At 39.3% G+C, this 17,615-nt stretch overlaps 1 protein-coding gene across 1 annotated transcript in view; it reads right to left on the bottom strand.

Annotated features, from left to right (window-relative positions):
* Positions 1-17,615, bottom strand: part of LOC106881176 (tetratricopeptide repeat protein 7B) — a 150,244-nt gene that overhangs the window by 1,615 nt on the left and 131,014 nt on the right. The window contains exons 18-19 of the mRNA XM_089351411.1: positions 14,460-14,564; positions 10,949-11,040 (exon numbers count right to left, since the gene is read on the bottom strand). Coding sequence (XP_089207537.1) covers positions 10,949-11,040; positions 14,460-14,564 — 197 coding nt within the window. The remainder of the gene's footprint in view (positions 1-10,948; positions 11,041-14,459; positions 14,565-17,615) is intronic.

Here is a 17,615-nt window from a genome sequence, read left to right as displayed (position 1 = left end):
ATTTTATCAAAAGCATCAGCTCTGGCTATCACACTACAACCTGTACAATCATCATCATCATCGTTTAACGTCCACTTTCCATGCTAGCATGGGTTGGATGATTTGATTGAGGACTGGTGAACCAGATGGCTATACCAGGCTCCAATCTGATTTGGCAGAGTTTCTACAGCTGGATGCCCTTCCTAACGCCAACCACTCTGAGAGTGTAGAGGGTACTTTTATGTGCTTACACTTTAATATTGTTTTGCCAGTCTGGTTGTGGTGTAACCAAATGTTGTAGTACATATATTATCTGCTATAGATAAAGCTCAGTAAAGACACACTATGTAGGTTGTAGTGTGGTAGCCAGATCAAGTATAGTGCGTATTGTGGCAATTAAGCCATGTGTGAGATGAAACTTAGGGTAAAGATCCCCTTTGGTCATGAATGACCATAGGATTGCACCTAGTAAGTTATCCTCTGTGGCACAAGTCCGAGCAAGGTTGTTTATGGAAGACCAGCATTCACCCATGCATACTAGCCTCCCCTCTCCATGCCACCGATGTTATCCAAGGGAAAGACAAAGGCTGATACAGTTTGGCACCAGTGATGTCACAACTCATTTCTACAGATGAGTGAACTGAAGCAACATGAAATAAAGTAACTTGCTTAAGAGCACAACACACAGCCTGGTTGTGGAATCAAACTCACTACCTCATGATTGTGAGCCCAATGCTCTAACTACTGAGCCATGCACCTTCACAAGGGGTAACCTAGCAGTCCTGTTTTACAGCAGAACATCAACCAATAAGAAATACCAGCACAGTAGTTTCAAATTTTGGCACAAAGACAGCAAGTTTGGGGCACAGTAGGCCTAGTGATAGAAAAAAGTAATTTTTTAAGGCCTAAAGTTGTTATTTGATAATAGAAATATATATTGACTCAGCGAAAAAATTTATGCTAAAAGCTTAATTTTCCAGAATTTGATGCTCCAATGAAATTACTGAACTTTTACACAGCAGAATTTTGCTCTGTGGGGGAGGAAGTAAGTTGATTACATCAACCCCAGTGCTCAACTGGTACTTATTTTAGTGGCCCCCAAAAAGATAAAAAGTATAGTTGGCCTCGGTGGAATTTGAACTCAGAATGCCAGAAAGAGTTGGAGTTTCCTTCTTCCTTGAATGCATCAGAGAGGGCTTACATCCATCGGCTTGCTGAGAGTCTTGGACTGAAATCTAAAAGTCGAGGGTAAGTAAAATTTTTTCCCTTTCAGTATTCATTTGTTTCAGTGGCAATGTATGTGTGTGTGTGTGTACAATATATATATATATATTTCGTGTTGCAAGACAGTGTAGGAGAGAGAATAGTGATGTTGTAGGAGAGAAATGTGTTCGCATGGATGATGGTACGCTTGCATTAAATGAGGATGCAAAGAAAGAGGTCTGGAGATGCCACTACGATAGATTGCTTAATAAAGAGAATGAATGAGAGAAAGAGAGCCTGCCTTATGTCGACCCAATAGAGGGACCAGCTATCCGAGTTGATAGCACCAGGGTAGATAAAGCAATTAAGAGTATGAAGACCGGGAAAGCCCCCGGCCCATCAGGAATCACTGCAGAGATGCTCAAAATATCTGGCAGTGTTGGCTATAGCCTAGTCACCCGTATTACGAACCAGGTGATACACGAAGGAGTCATACCCTATGACTGGTGTAGCAGCATCATAGTCAACTGCTACAAAGGTAAAGGGGACGCTTTAGATACAAATAATTACAGAGGCATCAAGCTGTTAGATCAGGTTATGAAAGTTACAGAGAGGGTCATAGCCCAACTAATTAGGGAGCGAATCAATTTAGATGAGATGCAGTTTGGGTTCGTGCCAGGTAAAAGCACTACTGATGCCTTATTTCTAGTGAGATAGTTGCAGGAGAAATACCTAGCTAAGGATAAACCTCTGTACCTGGCTTTCGTTGACATGGAGAAAGCCTTTGACAGGGTCCCCCGATCCCTTATCTGGTGGTCAATGAGGAAACTTGGGATAGAAGAATGGTTAGTGAGAGCTGTGCGAGCCATGTACAGAGATGCTGCCAGTAAGGTGAGGGTTGGAAATGAGTACAGCAATGAATTCCGGGTAGAGGTAGGGGTCCACCAAGGTTCCGTCCTCAGCCCCCTATTATTTACCATAGTCCTCCAGGCAATCACAGAGGAGTTCAAGACAGGCTGCCCCTGGGAGCTCCTCTATGCTGATGACCTTGCCCTAATTGCGGAGTCACTATCAGAACTAGAGGAGAAGTTTCAGGTGTGGAAGCAAGGTCTAGAATTGAAGGGCCTTAGAGTCAACCTAGCTAAAACCAAAATCCTAATAAGTAGGAAGGTAGATAAAACACAAACCCCTTCAGGTAGATGGCCCTGCTCAGTATGTAGAAAAGGAGTAGGTAGTAACTCTATAAGATGTACCCGGTGCAAGCTATGGACACATAAGAGGTGCAGCAACATCAAAGGCAGGTTAACTAGCAAGTTAGTTTTTGTTTGTGGCAGATGTTCAGGTGCAATAAAGACTGCAAACAAACAGGAAACAACTTCTATCTCATTCCAGGGTGAAAAACTAGAGGTAGTCGATAGCTTCCGCTATCTGGGCGACCAAGTTAGTAGTGGGGGTGGGTGCGCTGAAAGTGTAGCTGCTAGAATAAGAATAGCCTGGGCAAAGTTTAGAGAGCTCTTACCCCTGCTGGCGACAAAGGGACTCTCACTCAGAGTAAAAGGCAGACTGTATGACGCATGCGTACGAACAACCATGCTACATGGCAGTGAAACATGGGCTGTAACTGCTGAGGACATACGTAAGCTCGCAAGGAATGAAGCCAGTATGCTCCGTTGGATGTGTAATGTCAATGTGAATACCCGTCAGAGTGTAAGTATCTTGAGAGAAAAGCTGAACATTAGAAGCATCAGTTGTGGCGTGCAAGAGAGACGATTGCGCTGGTATGGACATGTGGTGAGAATGGAGGAGGATAGCTGCGTGAAAAAGTGCCACACCCTAACAGTTGAGGGAACCCGTGGAAGAGGTAGGCCCAGGAAGACCTGGGCTGAGGTGGTGAGGCAAGACCTTCGTACATTGGGCCTCACCGAGGCGATGACTACTGACCGAGACCTTTGGAAATGTGCTGTGCGTGAGAAGACCCGGCAAGCCAAGTAAGATCGTTGCCAGTGCCCCTGGACTGGCTCTTGTGCAGGTGGCACATGAGATGCACCATTTTGAGCGTGGCCGTTGCCAGTACCGCCTGACTGGCTCCTGTAGGATTTTCGAGCGAGATCGTTGCCAGTGCCCCTGGACTGGCTTGTGCGGGTGGCACATAAAAGACACCATTTCGAGCGTGGCCGTTTTCGTGCGGGTGACACGTAAAAGCACCCACTACACTCTCTGAGTGGTTGGCGTTAGGAAGGGCATCCAGCTGTAGAAACTCTGCCAAATCAGACTGGAGCCTGGTGTTGCCATCCGGTTTCACCAGTCCTCAGTCAAATCGTCCAACCCATGCTAGCATGGAAAGCGGACGTTAAACGATGATGATGATGATGATGAATGTAAAGATGGACAAAATGCCGCCAAGCTTTTTGCCTGCCATGCTAATAAATCGGTCAGCTCACTGATTCAATAAATACTAGCATATTGACAATTATTTGAAATGGTTGAGAGTACACTCTGATATTATAGTACTTCACTATGAAGAAACTGCATCTGGAGGCAAGGAGAAAGATTCAAGTCATTTACTGTCTCCCCCACAGTTATACCAGGCTGGCATGTATCCACTCTTGTGGATGAAAGAGATAACAGATTATATTTTTTTCTCTCTCTTTCTCTCTGCATACTAACCACCTTAACATTAATAGTATCTTCTAAACAATCAAGTATCACAGTTCAGTTAATTTGTCAATGGTAGATGTAAGAAATATTGCTTGCAGTCAAATTTCTATAAAGTACTAAGTATTAACATTATTAAATTCAGGAAGCATTAAAAAAGTAAGTAGAAATAATTATGCAGTAGGTAAAAAACAATATTAGTCTCTGACAAAAATTATCTTGACTATTTTTTGTCACATTTAGAGACAACTTCAAACATGTTTCACTCTTAATACAGCCTCTTCAGTAAAGCATAAACTTCACTGCACTAGCCAAAATAGCAAAAATATTAACATATACACAAGATTACAATTTGTATACACTAGTTGATGTAGAAAACTGAAGCTGTTTAGATAATAAATAAGGCAGAGATACCACTTACATGGAAAATAATAAAGTGACCTTGATAACGATCAAGTGATATTTAATGCAGAGCTCTCTGCACTACAGTCTTTCAACTCTGATGTACCCTAAACTTTATTTATGTCTCCCACATTCTTCCTTCTTTACATTATTGACATATTTATTTTCACACCTAGGCAGCCAAAAGCACTCTTCACTCAACCATAACCTTTTGCACACAGGTTCACACAACACTGACACACCATAAAAAGAAAAGTACTACAGAGACCCTGGAATATTGTTCAATGAGGCCATGACAATTTAGTCACCTTCAACAGTACAAGAATATAATTGCTACATTTGTCAAGGAAACATCCTGTTTGCAGATAAATAACATACAGCTAATGTCTTAAAAGTTTCGAGAAATCCTAAGCCTAACACTATGTGAATATCTCTTGTGTCAGCCACATATCTATAATATTGTCAGATCTACATTCCAAAGTCCAGACTTCTTCTTTGGGAAACATAAAATAAAGTGTCAGTTGCTGACCTTATATAAACTACATTCGCCACTTACACTGGAGTACTGCTCACTCCTTATGAGATGACACTAATGTAACACAAACACATGCATGCACATGTACACACACACACACACACACACAAACACACAAGTATCTTGGACCAAATCTCAAAAAAATAAAAGGCCATTTGGCAGCTTGACAATCATTCATCAATTCAATAACCACTGATTCCTAAATGTGTTATATGTATCTTCTCTTTGTCTTTTCCACCACTACCATTAACAACAACAACCTCTGCTTCACCAAAGTTTACATGCTGATTAACCTAGCTCCATCTTTGATCATCAGTCCTACTGCGTTTTACCATAAATATCACACTAATTACTTTTTCTAATCATTCCTCTATCAGAGCTGCAGCTCTTCTTAATATCATCTTTTCTTGTTTTATCCCTTGAGGCATCATTCAACAGAAGGTCAAGCTGAACAAAAACCACATAAATATTATCAGCCTAGGGATACCCAACCAGTGTCAGGAGTGTTATCTCAACTCTCCTAAGCAGCTACTGGTCTTGTATACACCCAGTCAGCTCTTGAGTAGTTAACCAATCAAACAAAACATTTGCCTAGCGCATGTAGTTATCATCATCTTGTCTTTATTGTCAACATGTTGTCTTAAAATATAGGTCTTAAAAAACATGTAGTCTAATTTTATGATGGTATGTCATAATACTGCAGAAAATTTAAACTGACATATTAAGCAGATCAAGTTATCCTGAAAATCCCGCCTCCTGTCTTTTACAGTCTCATTAACACGAGAAGGTATAGAGTTTAAGGCATGTATAACAGAAACCAAACTGAAAGCTAAAACAACAAAAGTTAAAGCATAAGTACTTGCATTTTAAGCTTAGTTGAATCAAGTGAAAAATGCTAGTGAAACACTTAAGTAGTGTGAAGAAAATCCTACTTAAGAGAGGTTTAGAGTTACTAACAACAGCTGTTTGCCAAAACGATGACAGCTTTGAAGTATTGAGCCAATTGGTTTTCTTCAAACAAATACTTTATTCTAGAAGTATACTGAAATACTAACTAAGAGGACATCAACTGAAACCATAAGATTGCCGTTATGATATGACCCTAGGATAGGTATATTGCTTGTTGTATGTACTACCTTTCAAACTTGGATAAGTCAAATTATTTGCATATTTATTATATATTTGTCTTGCCTTCAAATACTAAAATTATTGATGTTACTCATAGCTACTGAGTACTAAATAAAATAAGACTCTATAATAGAAATTTTCTGAAAAGGATCCATCTAAACCCCTTAAATGATGAACAGTTAAATTGAGTCAGGTGAGATTTGAACTAAGGACTGTAAGACTAAGATTTTGGATATTGTAAAGGATACAATTCAGTGCTTGACTGAGATGGACATCGTCATTGCAATAAAAGAATTATGAATAACTACAAATGTCAAGAAATTTTGGATACAATTTTGTATATGATTATTGCAAATTATTTAGATGGGGTAAACTCCAGAGGTAGTTGCCCCGTGGTTGCTGTTCTGGACTGGTAGAATACAGATTCAAATAACTCAGAAGTCATGAGCAGGAAGTGAATATGAGAGAGGAGACAATTTGGTGATTAATTGAGACAATAATAAAGATGTGAGTAAAAGTTAAGTATGATGGATGATGGAGGATATAGAATGCGGAAGAGAGAGAATCAGAGGGAGTCGTAATTACAGTATAACAGAGAGATAGAAAGAGCATAGTTTAAAGTCAAGTTTAGGGGCAGAGTGTGATGATGATAATGGCGGAAGAGGTTTACCTTACAAAAGGAACATAGTTTGAGGATGAGTCAGAGGTTAGAGGCAGTTCATGATAGTAATGATGTGGGGTGGAGGGTGTCTAACAAGAGGTTTACATATGAAATTTCAGATAAAGAGAGAACATAGATGAAAAATGAAACAAAGATGGAAGGCAGCTTGAAATAGGTCTGTTAAAGAAACAGATGGGTGTTCCTTAGATCTGACCTAACATTTTGGTAAAAGAAGACAGCTGCACTACTCCATCATCTTTGTGAGGTTCAGCCTCTTGAAAGCAGCCTTCATCATTTCTGCCAATGTCTTCCTTGGTCTTCTTCCACTGGATTCTTCACATTATTCTCCTGGCAGTTTTTCACCGATCATCATCTAAAGGCATTACATGTCCATACAAGCATAACTGTCACTCTAGCATACTACAATAGATTCCACTTATATCTAATTTTTCTCTCAGTTCTTCTATGCTTCATCATTCATAGACTGTAACATAGCACATCCAGGGAATCTGTTCACCTAATTTCTTTCCAACCATCATGCATCTTCGGTCTTCTGCATTCAGTGACCACACTTCATTCCGTATCATGCAGCATTGAAGTTTATAAACATACATCAAACAATCCATCTTTCACTCAAGGAGAAAGAATCACTCATGATCATCATTCCAATGTCCACTTTCACGTGCTTGCATGGATCAGACAGAATTTGTAGAGGCAGAATTTTACGGCCAGACACTGTTTTTGTCACCAACGAAAAACCTGTTTCTAAGCAAGGTCATATTTTCTCATAGCCAGATATGTTCTTCACAGAAGACTGGAAGTGAACAATATCACCTATGATGGTGATATTTGTTCACAACCTTCACATGATGCCAAAACAAGAATACACACAAACACACATACAAATGCATACATATATATGCATGCATGCATACACACACACACACACACACACACACACACACAACAGACTTCCTTCAGTTTCCATCTAGCAAATCTATTGCTAAGACTTTGGTCAGCCTGTGGCTATAGTAGAAGACACTTGCCCAAAGTGTTTCACAATGGTATTAAGCCCAAAAACACATGGCTGAGATGCAGCCACGCCTGTCTCGGATGTATATATATATATATATATATATATATATATATATATATATATATATATATATATCATCATCATCCTCTTCATCATCATTTAACGTCTGTTTTCCATGCTGGCATGGGTTGGACAGTTTGACATGGAGCTGGCCAGCTGGGGAGCTGTCCAAAATCCAATTGTCTGTTTTGGCATGGTTTCTACAGCTGGATGCCCTTCCTAACACCAACCACTTAACAGAGTGTGCTGGGTGTTTTTTACATACCTTTGGCATGGATGTGTTTACATGGTACCGATAAAGGTGCATTTATGCAGCACCAGCATGGGTACTTTTTATGTGGCACCAGTACCTGAGGGGATAAGCCTATAAGTATGGAAGACAGCCATTTTACTTAGCTTGACGCATCTTTTCAAGTACAGCATACCACCACATTTTCCAGTCTCTTGTCATTTGCTTAGTGAGGCCCAACATCCGAAGAGCCTTTCTCACCACTTCACCCCACGTCTTCCTGGGTCCACCCTTCCACAGGTTCCCTCCACAATTAGAGCTCAGCACTTCTTTACACATCTGTCCTAATCCATATGCACCACATGACCAAATGAGCACAGTCTTCCTTCTTGCACACAACCTCTGATGCCTCTTATATCCAGTCGTCCTCTTAAATCATTTACCCTCTGTCGTGCATCCACATTGACATTACCCATCCAGTGGAGCATGCTAGATTTATTTCTTTCAAGCCTTCGCAGGTCTTCTGTAGCCAAAGTCCATGTTTCACTGCCATGTAACATAGCTGTATGTACACAGGTATCATACAATCTGCCTTTCACTCTGTGGGAGAGGCCCTTAGTTACCAACAAAGGCAGAAGCTCTCTGAACTTTGTCCAGCCCATTCTTATTCTAGCAACCACACTTTCAGAACTTCCTCCTCCACTGCTAACTTGGTTCCCTAGGTAACAGAAGCTATCTACTACTTCTAATCATCTCCCTGAGTATATGAGGGAGTGTATAGTCTGTACATTCTTAGAGCTTATTGTACCTATATATATATATATATATATATATATATATATATATATATATATATATATATATATATATATATATATATATATATATATACACACTCACACACATATAAACATACATACACACATGCACACACATACACACAAACATATACACAGATATATATATATATATTATATATATACATGCATACACACATACATATACATATGATACACACTCATGTATTTGTGTGTGCAAAGTTCAATTGGTGCTATGTTTTGCTTGTTCAGTGCAGATTTATCATAAATAATATACCAGTTCTAGTAAATTGTATGAGTTCTTCTGTTGCTAGAAGTTAACTGACTAGCATGGTTTGGTGAATACAACTAGAGAGTATACGTATAAATCAATTCTGTAGTGCATTGTAATAGGACTTTCAATTTACAACAAATGCAAAAGATCCATATGGGCTTTGTAAAAAGGTGGGGCAGACTTCTATTTCCTAGTTTAACACCACTAAGTAACCACAGGTACAATCATTTGGAGAGAGCCTTTAGCCTAAGGTTAATTCCCTCCCACTGGTTGCAGATGCTCTGAAGAGAGTCATGGTCACTCTTTTTCCTCTTCTGACTAGGAAATAAATACAAATAAACAAATCACACAGTTATTACTAAGAGAAATAGTTAGGAGTACTTATTAGAAGGTATTACACATTACAATATAATTACATTATGTTGGATTATTTCTCTATTTATGAAATCTGTGGAATTCACTGTGATAATTGGTGATAACACAGGTTATTATGGATGGCAACATGAGACATGGAGTTAAAATTGAGATGAGACAATAATTATTTATTTATCTATTATGATCAGCTGTAATTACTCTTACTATCCTGACAACTTTTGACAGTGAGGCAGTTTTTATGTGACTGTCTGTGTAATTTTGACTAGAGTAGTTTGAGACATGGCTGCACAACCATAATGAAGGCACTCCGACAAAGGAGATCAGTAACTCTGAATGAAATTCAGCATGCGCAAACACACACACACACACACACACACACACACACTTCACAAGCTGTTACTCTTTTACTTGTTTCAGTCATTTGACTGCGGCCATGCTGGAGCACCGCCTTTAGTCGACCAAATCGACCCCAGGACTTATTCTTTGTAAGCCTAGTACTTATTCTATCGGTCTCTTTTGCCGAACCGCTAAGTTATGGGGACGTAAACACACCAGCATCGGTGTCAAGCGATGTTGGGGGGACAAACACAAACACACACACATACATACATATATATATATATATATATATATATATATATATATATATATATATATGACAGGCTTCTTTCAGTTTCCATCTACCAAATCCAATCACAAGGCTTTGGTCGGCCCGAGGCTATAGTAGAAGACACTTGCCCAAGGTGCCACACAGTGGGAATGAACCCGGAACCATGTGGTTGGTAAGCAAGCTACTTACCACACACCCACTCCTGCGTCATTTGGCTGTCTCTTTCCTACAAATTTGTAACTTTGTACTAATAAAATAAAATCTTTATTGTTAATTTTTTAGATTAGCGTTATGGACAAAGATATTAGCTGAACTGTTAAGGCAGTGGTATTTTAGTATGGCAATGCAAGGAGGGAGAGAATGAAGAAAGTTAGCTGTGGTTTTAAGACATTGGTAATTTAGTGGCATCATGAGCAATAAATGAAGAGAAAGATCAGCTGAAGTGTTAAGGTAATGATATTTTAGTGTAGAAATGAAGAGACAAGGAACAGAAAGCTTAGCTGGTGTGTTAATCATCATCATCATCATCATCGTTTAACGTCCGCTTTCCATGCTAGCATGACTGAGTGAAACCGGATGGCAACACCAGGCTCCAATCTAATTTGGCAGAGTTTCTACAGCTGGATGCCCTTCCTAACGCCAACCACTCAGAGAGTGTAGTGGGTGCTTTTACGTGTCACCCGCACGAAAGCCAGTCAGGCGGTACTGGCAATGGCCACGCTCGAAATGGTGTATTTTATTTGCCACCCGCACAAGAGCCAGTCCAGCGGTACTGGCAACGAACTTGCTCGAATGTCTTTTCACATGCCAGGAGGGCACAGTGTGGTAAAACAAGACTGGAATGAAGAAAAAGATCAATTGTAGTATTAAGATAATGATAGTGTAGTATGGTAGCATGAGAATGGAGTGGAGAAAAAGATTAGTTGGCTTGTTAAAACAGTGGTATTTTAGTGTGACTGAGAAAAGAACAAAGAGAAACATACCAAGATTGATGTGATTTAGTATCAGCATTTACTGCCTCACGGAGCACCTTCTCAGCCATTCGGTCATTTCCTAGGTTATGTAATACATTCCCCTGAAACAGACAATTATATTCATCATCATCATCATCATCATCATTATTATCACCACCATCCTTAAATCAGAATCATCATCTATTACTATTCAATTTATTTTCAAAAAAGGTATGGATTAGTTAAGTCTACAACAATGTTATCCTCTCAAGATGATGAAGCCCTTATAATGATTCTCAACCTGCTAGATATAGCAGTCAAATCCCTCCCCTAGAATGATATTCATTTTTGTTTAAAAAAAAAAACTGAGGGAATACACAATCAAGAAAATCAATGCAATTACTACCTATTACCTAAAAATATTCACATTTTTTAATTTTTTTATTTTGATTGACCACAAGAATGCAAAAGAAGGATAATACGATGATGAATTACAACATAAAGTGGGATTTACATCAAGTAAAAAAAAAGATGAATTAAAAAAAAAAACAATATAACAATAAAATATCAACAAGAGAAATTTTTCAATTGAGAGGAAGACCATCCGTAGTAAGTCTAAGGTATTAAAACTCTGCACAGAATCTCAGATTACACTGACACATCAAAAGCATCAAAAGAACCATTTTTTTTTTTTTCTATTTAGAAAATCATAGTCAGAGTAGGCCAAGAGAGCCTCATCAATGTTGCTGCTCTCACTCAACTCTCTCTGTCATTAAACACACTAGAAGGCCGCAGCACACACACACACACACACACACACACACACACATACACTCTTTCTCTCTCTCTCTCTCTCTCTCTCTCTCTCTCTCTCTCTCTAACCTTCCTTTTCAAGTGGTACTTGAAGAAATTAATGAGAGTTTAGCCAGAAAAAAAAATCCCTGACCTCAAACCTTTTAAAAGCATTTACCACCTAACTTCTTTCAGTGCAACCATCAAGTAGAGGAAGACTAAACACCATTCCCAACTAAAGTAAGTTGGCAGGTCAATTTTTAGTAAAGACTCAGCTAATAGCTGAATCCATCCTTCACATGATAAAAGCTGTTCAACACAAGCTTATAAATCAGTAATGCACAGATGCCAAATGAGAGCATGCAAGATGGTTTTGTTACTCTGCACACATCTCAGACAAGTTCAGCTGTTGGAACTTCCATCTTTTGTAGAGCTTGTCTCAATCAGGTGAAACCTCTCTGTAGCAATGCTATGTCAAGGAAATTTGGAGAGTTGTTTATGAATCCTGACCTGAAATTCTTCCAAGAGAGGTTACAGAGAGTGTCTTTGTTGACACCTAGAATCATCCCCAGGGTGTCGTCACTCATACTTTCTCTTTAGGATGCAAGTGATGTTTTTACACTGGTCACACTGTCCAGCTGGTAGTGATTTAAGTGCTTAGCAACATTCCAGATGTCAAAAGTACAACTTTTCTCTATGCTTGACTCTTGACTACAGCCTTATCAAAGACAAGCTGTAGAAAAACATTGCACAAATGATACATACACAAGTTTGCCTTCACCCTCATTGCCATTGCTGGAGTTTTATGCAAGTGTGTTAGCAACCGAGCATATTCAACGTCATCAGTAATGACATCCCAAAGTCCCTACAAAAATTGTCAGTAGCAGATTAATTTTCTGACCAACTGAACCTGTCCCTTTCACAAGAAGTGAAAGAACATTAGCTCCAAACTGGTTAGCTATTCCTTAGGACAAGTAAATTTGGTATTAACCACTTCCACCCAACCTTTCAAGAACAGCTTCTTCTGGACCTACTTCTTTGTGAGACTGGCCACTCTACTTACAACCTCACTCCAGTTTCTACCCATCTGAGTGTCCAAACTGAACCAGATACAGACAACTTAACTGGCTCCTACTCAATCATGTGACAGAAACCACTGCTGGCCATTATGGACTTTCCCACTGACTTGTCCTTCTCAATGTGTACTCCTATAAAACCCTAGTGCTCTTTGAATGTGGGGCCAACTGTTTCTAAATTCAAAGTGTCCAACATCATGACAGTCACATTATTCAGGTCTTCAGATAGTTTTATCATGACCCAGCTCCTCAAAGTTTTTGTCCTCCACAGCAGTGATTCTAATGAAAACACATATAGAATGGAGGATAAGTGGATATTCTTGATAGACTGAGTGTGTGATATGCAAGAGTTCTTGAAGATGGTTGCATTTGAACAAATGCAGCTCTACATTCATCATCATTGTTTAACATCTACCTTCCATGCAGACATGGGTTGGACAGTTTGACAAAAGCTGGCCAGGTAGAAGACTACCCCAGGCCACTGTGTCTATTTTGGCAGGGTTTTTACAGCTGGATGCCTTTCTCAACACTACCACTCTGCAGAGTGGACTGAGTACTTTTTATGCAGCACCAGCACAGGCAAGGTTTTTACAGCTGGATGCCCTACATTATGGACAACAGGCACTGACTTCTTGTCATACACCATTGCTAAAATTTTCACCTCCGTGTTTAAGTATTATGGACCTGAGAACTGAATTGTGGCTTTGCTTCCATGCTGTGCCTTTGCCATCAATGTGCATCAAATGGTTTTCATGCTTTGATGTTCAGTACACACACTTTAACTTGAACAATGCATCTACCATGTTCCGTGTTGAAGAAAAGGTTGAGAGCTATTCTCACCACTAGCACATATAAGGGGGTGCTAAAAAGTTCCTGGCTTTAAGGGTATTGTGAAAGGCCTAGCTGGAGACCCAACCTTTCAAGTTCTTTTACAAGGCTTAAAAAAACCGAAGGACCACTGCAATAATTGTGTGGATCTAAGAGGGGAATATGTTGAATAAAATCATAATTAACTGATCCTCCTATATTTTCTTTTACCTAAAGCCAAGAAATTTTCAGCACCTCACTGTAATTTGTGATACTTCTTCTAAATAACTAGATAGTGTTTTCTCTGTTCTATTACACTCTTTAGTTATCTTTTTGCTAAAGCTAACATATGTTGCTCTGATTTTTATCGTTAGCAAAACCTACCACCAAATGCTTAAAAAGTTCACTAATTCAGTCACCAACACATTCATCTCTGGCCCAAATATAAACTGTTTCCTTTCTGTCTTTTCTATTGCAGCTACAGTGGCCCCTCTTCCACAGAGTTTACTAGTCTCATGCCACTTCAACTCAGGTACTACCCCAGCTTTCTGGCTTCTTATCTTGTCATCCATATTGTATCCATGTACCTACCTCAGGCCCTGTAATAACCAGCATGTCTAGTTTATCTCCAAATCATAGGTCTCCTGAAATTCTTTTTTTGACCTTGTTTCAACTTACAGCTATTGAACAGGAATGTTTACTGTGTTGATCTCAATGGTGTTGGATGGCCTGTAAAGGCTGTGGTGGGAACACCCTCTTTCTCCAGTTGCCCCCCCCCCCCACCAACAAAAACATGTAAAATATAAATTATATGGTTAAAAGATAAACTATATACCATGTCATAAGAAATTTATATGGTTACTTACTAAATGCTCTAGACTCTTTACATGGCCAGGATTGATGGAGATAGCATTTTCAAAATACACCTTAGCTTCTTGGAAACGTTTCTTATGTTCAAGGACACGTCCCTTCTATAAAAGAAAAAGAAACAAGTTTATAACTAACAATGTTTAATTATTATGATAACCAATCTGAAAGTGATGAACTTTTCACTGGAAACAAAGTAATTAGAAATTTCAAATAGCAACATCCATAAACAAAACTCAACATGAATGTCACGCAGAATGCCTAGGTAAAATTTTTGAATAGCTGTTACTATCTCCATTTTCAATGGTTTAACATTTGTTTTCTCATGCTGACAAGGGTTGGGTAGATTTATTATATACAACTATATACAGTATATGTATATTGGCATGCACCTTTGCTAAAATTATCACCACTGTGTTTAACAGAGTGATAGACCTGAAAACCTCTACTACATCCCTCTTATTCAGGTCCTCCTTAGCATTTCATTACCTCATCTGTGAAGCCCAACATCCTGGGATTTGACTCCACTATTTCTCCCCATGCTTTTCTCGGACACTGATATCATTGACTGCTACTTCACTACAGTTTTCACTCAGCATTCATCATATATTTACACATGTCTATTCCATATTTACTCTTATTCCAATACATAGGTGCTCTTTCATTTTACTTGTGTTCAGCCTTTATGTCGATTAACATTCAGCCTTTATGTCGATTAACATTACAAATATTTACACATGAAACAATAAGGTTAGGAAAAATGCCAGTAACTTGGCTGAAAGGTCAACACGTTACAGATGTTTGGAGACAATGATGATATGATTTTACAACAGTACCAGAAATATAGTTTCACTGATTCATCAAAAATAACAGAAGCTATTGAATCGTTTTGAGAGCAGAGCAAAAAGTTTGAAAATATCACATTCCTGACATGTTTCCTGGTGAATAACATGGAATATATAAAAGTTTTCCGAGTAAAGCTGAACAACAGACAGGAAATAAATCAAAAGAAAAATAAATAAATGAATATTTAATATTTGTCTCAGACGATTGTTCAATGAGAACTGCAACACCACTAATTAAATGAAGCCACAAGCATTGGAGACAATGATAATTCATTTATCGTGCAGGGTGACTTAATAGCAGGTGACATCTAATTGTTTGTGATATGATCTCAGAGTTGGACATTTCACGAGAAAAGAAATATAGAAATTTGATACATCCAGTGCTTTATATTCATAAATGAACAGATTGTTTACAATATATATATATATATATATACATTTACTGTCTTGGCATTGAATAAAAATAAACAAGGCTTCGCTTTTCTCAAATATAATCAAAGTTCATAACATATGATAGCCTCCATCAATACTTTCAAGCATAATTCTTTCTGAACAACCACAGTTACAGGTTTAAATCTACTAGTGACCTATATACCTGTATTACATATCTGTGGATATTTGTTTCCTAGTAAACTCTGATTAAGCAAAGTTGTTAATCTGCACAACAAAAATTTCAGTAGACTCCTCCATGAAAACCTCCCATCTATACACTTGCTTCTAATAAGTCAATAAAAAAGCCTCTACATAGTCATTTGGCCTGCTAGAAATAGCAATTTAACCTTTTACACTTTTTCCATGACAGTAGATAAAGTTTTTATTCCACAATATATTTGTATTGGCTTCATGCAAGCATAGCGTGGATTCAATCTTCGATTGCCAAATTTCACTTAACACTTCAACAGCGCTTTTCTCACAGTAAAACAATAGTTTTTCTGTGAATGAGGTTGGGAAGCAAACTTCTCACCATACAACCACAGCTGTGACTATGTTATTTACTTCTCATAATGGGTTACACTATTATCTAATTTTCAACAATGCTAGTTTAAGTCAAATGTTTCTAATAATGATGTTGAAAAATGAAACCAATACTGTATAACATCATCATCATCGTTTAACATCTGCTTTCCATGCTAGCATGGGTTGGACAATTTAACTGAGGACTGGCGAACCAGGTGGCTGCACCAGGCTCCAAACTGATCTGGCCAAGTTTCTACAGCTGGATGCCCTTCCTAACGCCAACCACTCCGAGAGTGTAGTGGGTGCTTTTACGTGCCACTCGCAAGGGGGCCAGTTAGGCGGTACTGGCAACAGCTATGCTCAAATGGTGTTTTTTATGTGCCACCTGCACAGGAGCCAGTCTAGCGGTACTGGCAATGACCACGCTTGAATGTTTTTTCACGTGCCAGTAAGGCGACGCTGGTAATGATCACACTCAAATGGTGTTATTTACGTGCCACCGAAATCGTAATTGAACCATATTCGATGACTGGCACCTGCACCAGAGGAGCACTAACAGCACTGTCCGAGCGTGTTCATTGCCAGAGCAGCTGTCTGGCTTCCATGCTAGTGGCCCGTAAGGAGGAGGCGGAGAAGGAGGAGGAGGAGGCGGAAGAGGCGAAGGAGGAGGCGGCGGCGTAGGAGGCGGCGGCGGAGGAGGAGGAGGCGGCGGAGGAGGAGGCGGTGGAGGAGGCGGCGGAGGAGGCGGCGGCGGCGGCGGAGGAGGAGGCGGCGGCGGAGGAGGAGGAGGAGGAGGCGAAGGAGGCGGCGGAGGAGGCGGAGGAGGAGGAGGCGGAGGCGGCGGCGGCGGCGGCGGTGGAGGTGGCGGCGGAGGCGGAGGGGTTGTGTCTAGCACACCTTTGCATTATTACCAATTGTAGTAGGTTAGTGAAACACAAAATTTTAAGAAGTGTATATTTTCGTAGCCACATATATACATAAACTGCAGTATATAGCTGCATTATGAACTGAAACTAGGTACATTTTATCATTTTGCTGCTTCTATTTCAGTTTTACATTTTGCTTCTGAATCATTCTGATGTATTAGTAAAATAATAAACAACCTTAAGTGATATGACCTTACAGACTATGTAGACACACTCATTGAAATATAATAAACAATTAATGTATTATGACACTCAAACAAAACTGTATCCTTATAGCGATTCAAACTCTTCATTACACACTAGTTACCTTGAACAATTGATATAATTAATGCCATCCTAAATGTGACTACACTGTTAGAACTGAGAAAATGGACAAAATTTAGTTCTCATGCACATTGTGTATACTATGTACCCATAGTACATAGGT

The sequence above is a fragment of the Octopus bimaculoides genome, chromosome 4 (assembly GCF_046866305.1).
Source record: "Octopus bimaculoides isolate indiv1 chromosome 4, ASM4686630v1, whole genome shotgun sequence".
NCBI lineage: Eukaryota > Metazoa > Mollusca > Cephalopoda > Octopoda > Octopodidae > Octopus > Octopus bimaculoides.
This window is presented reverse-complemented; position numbering and strand designations above follow the sequence as displayed.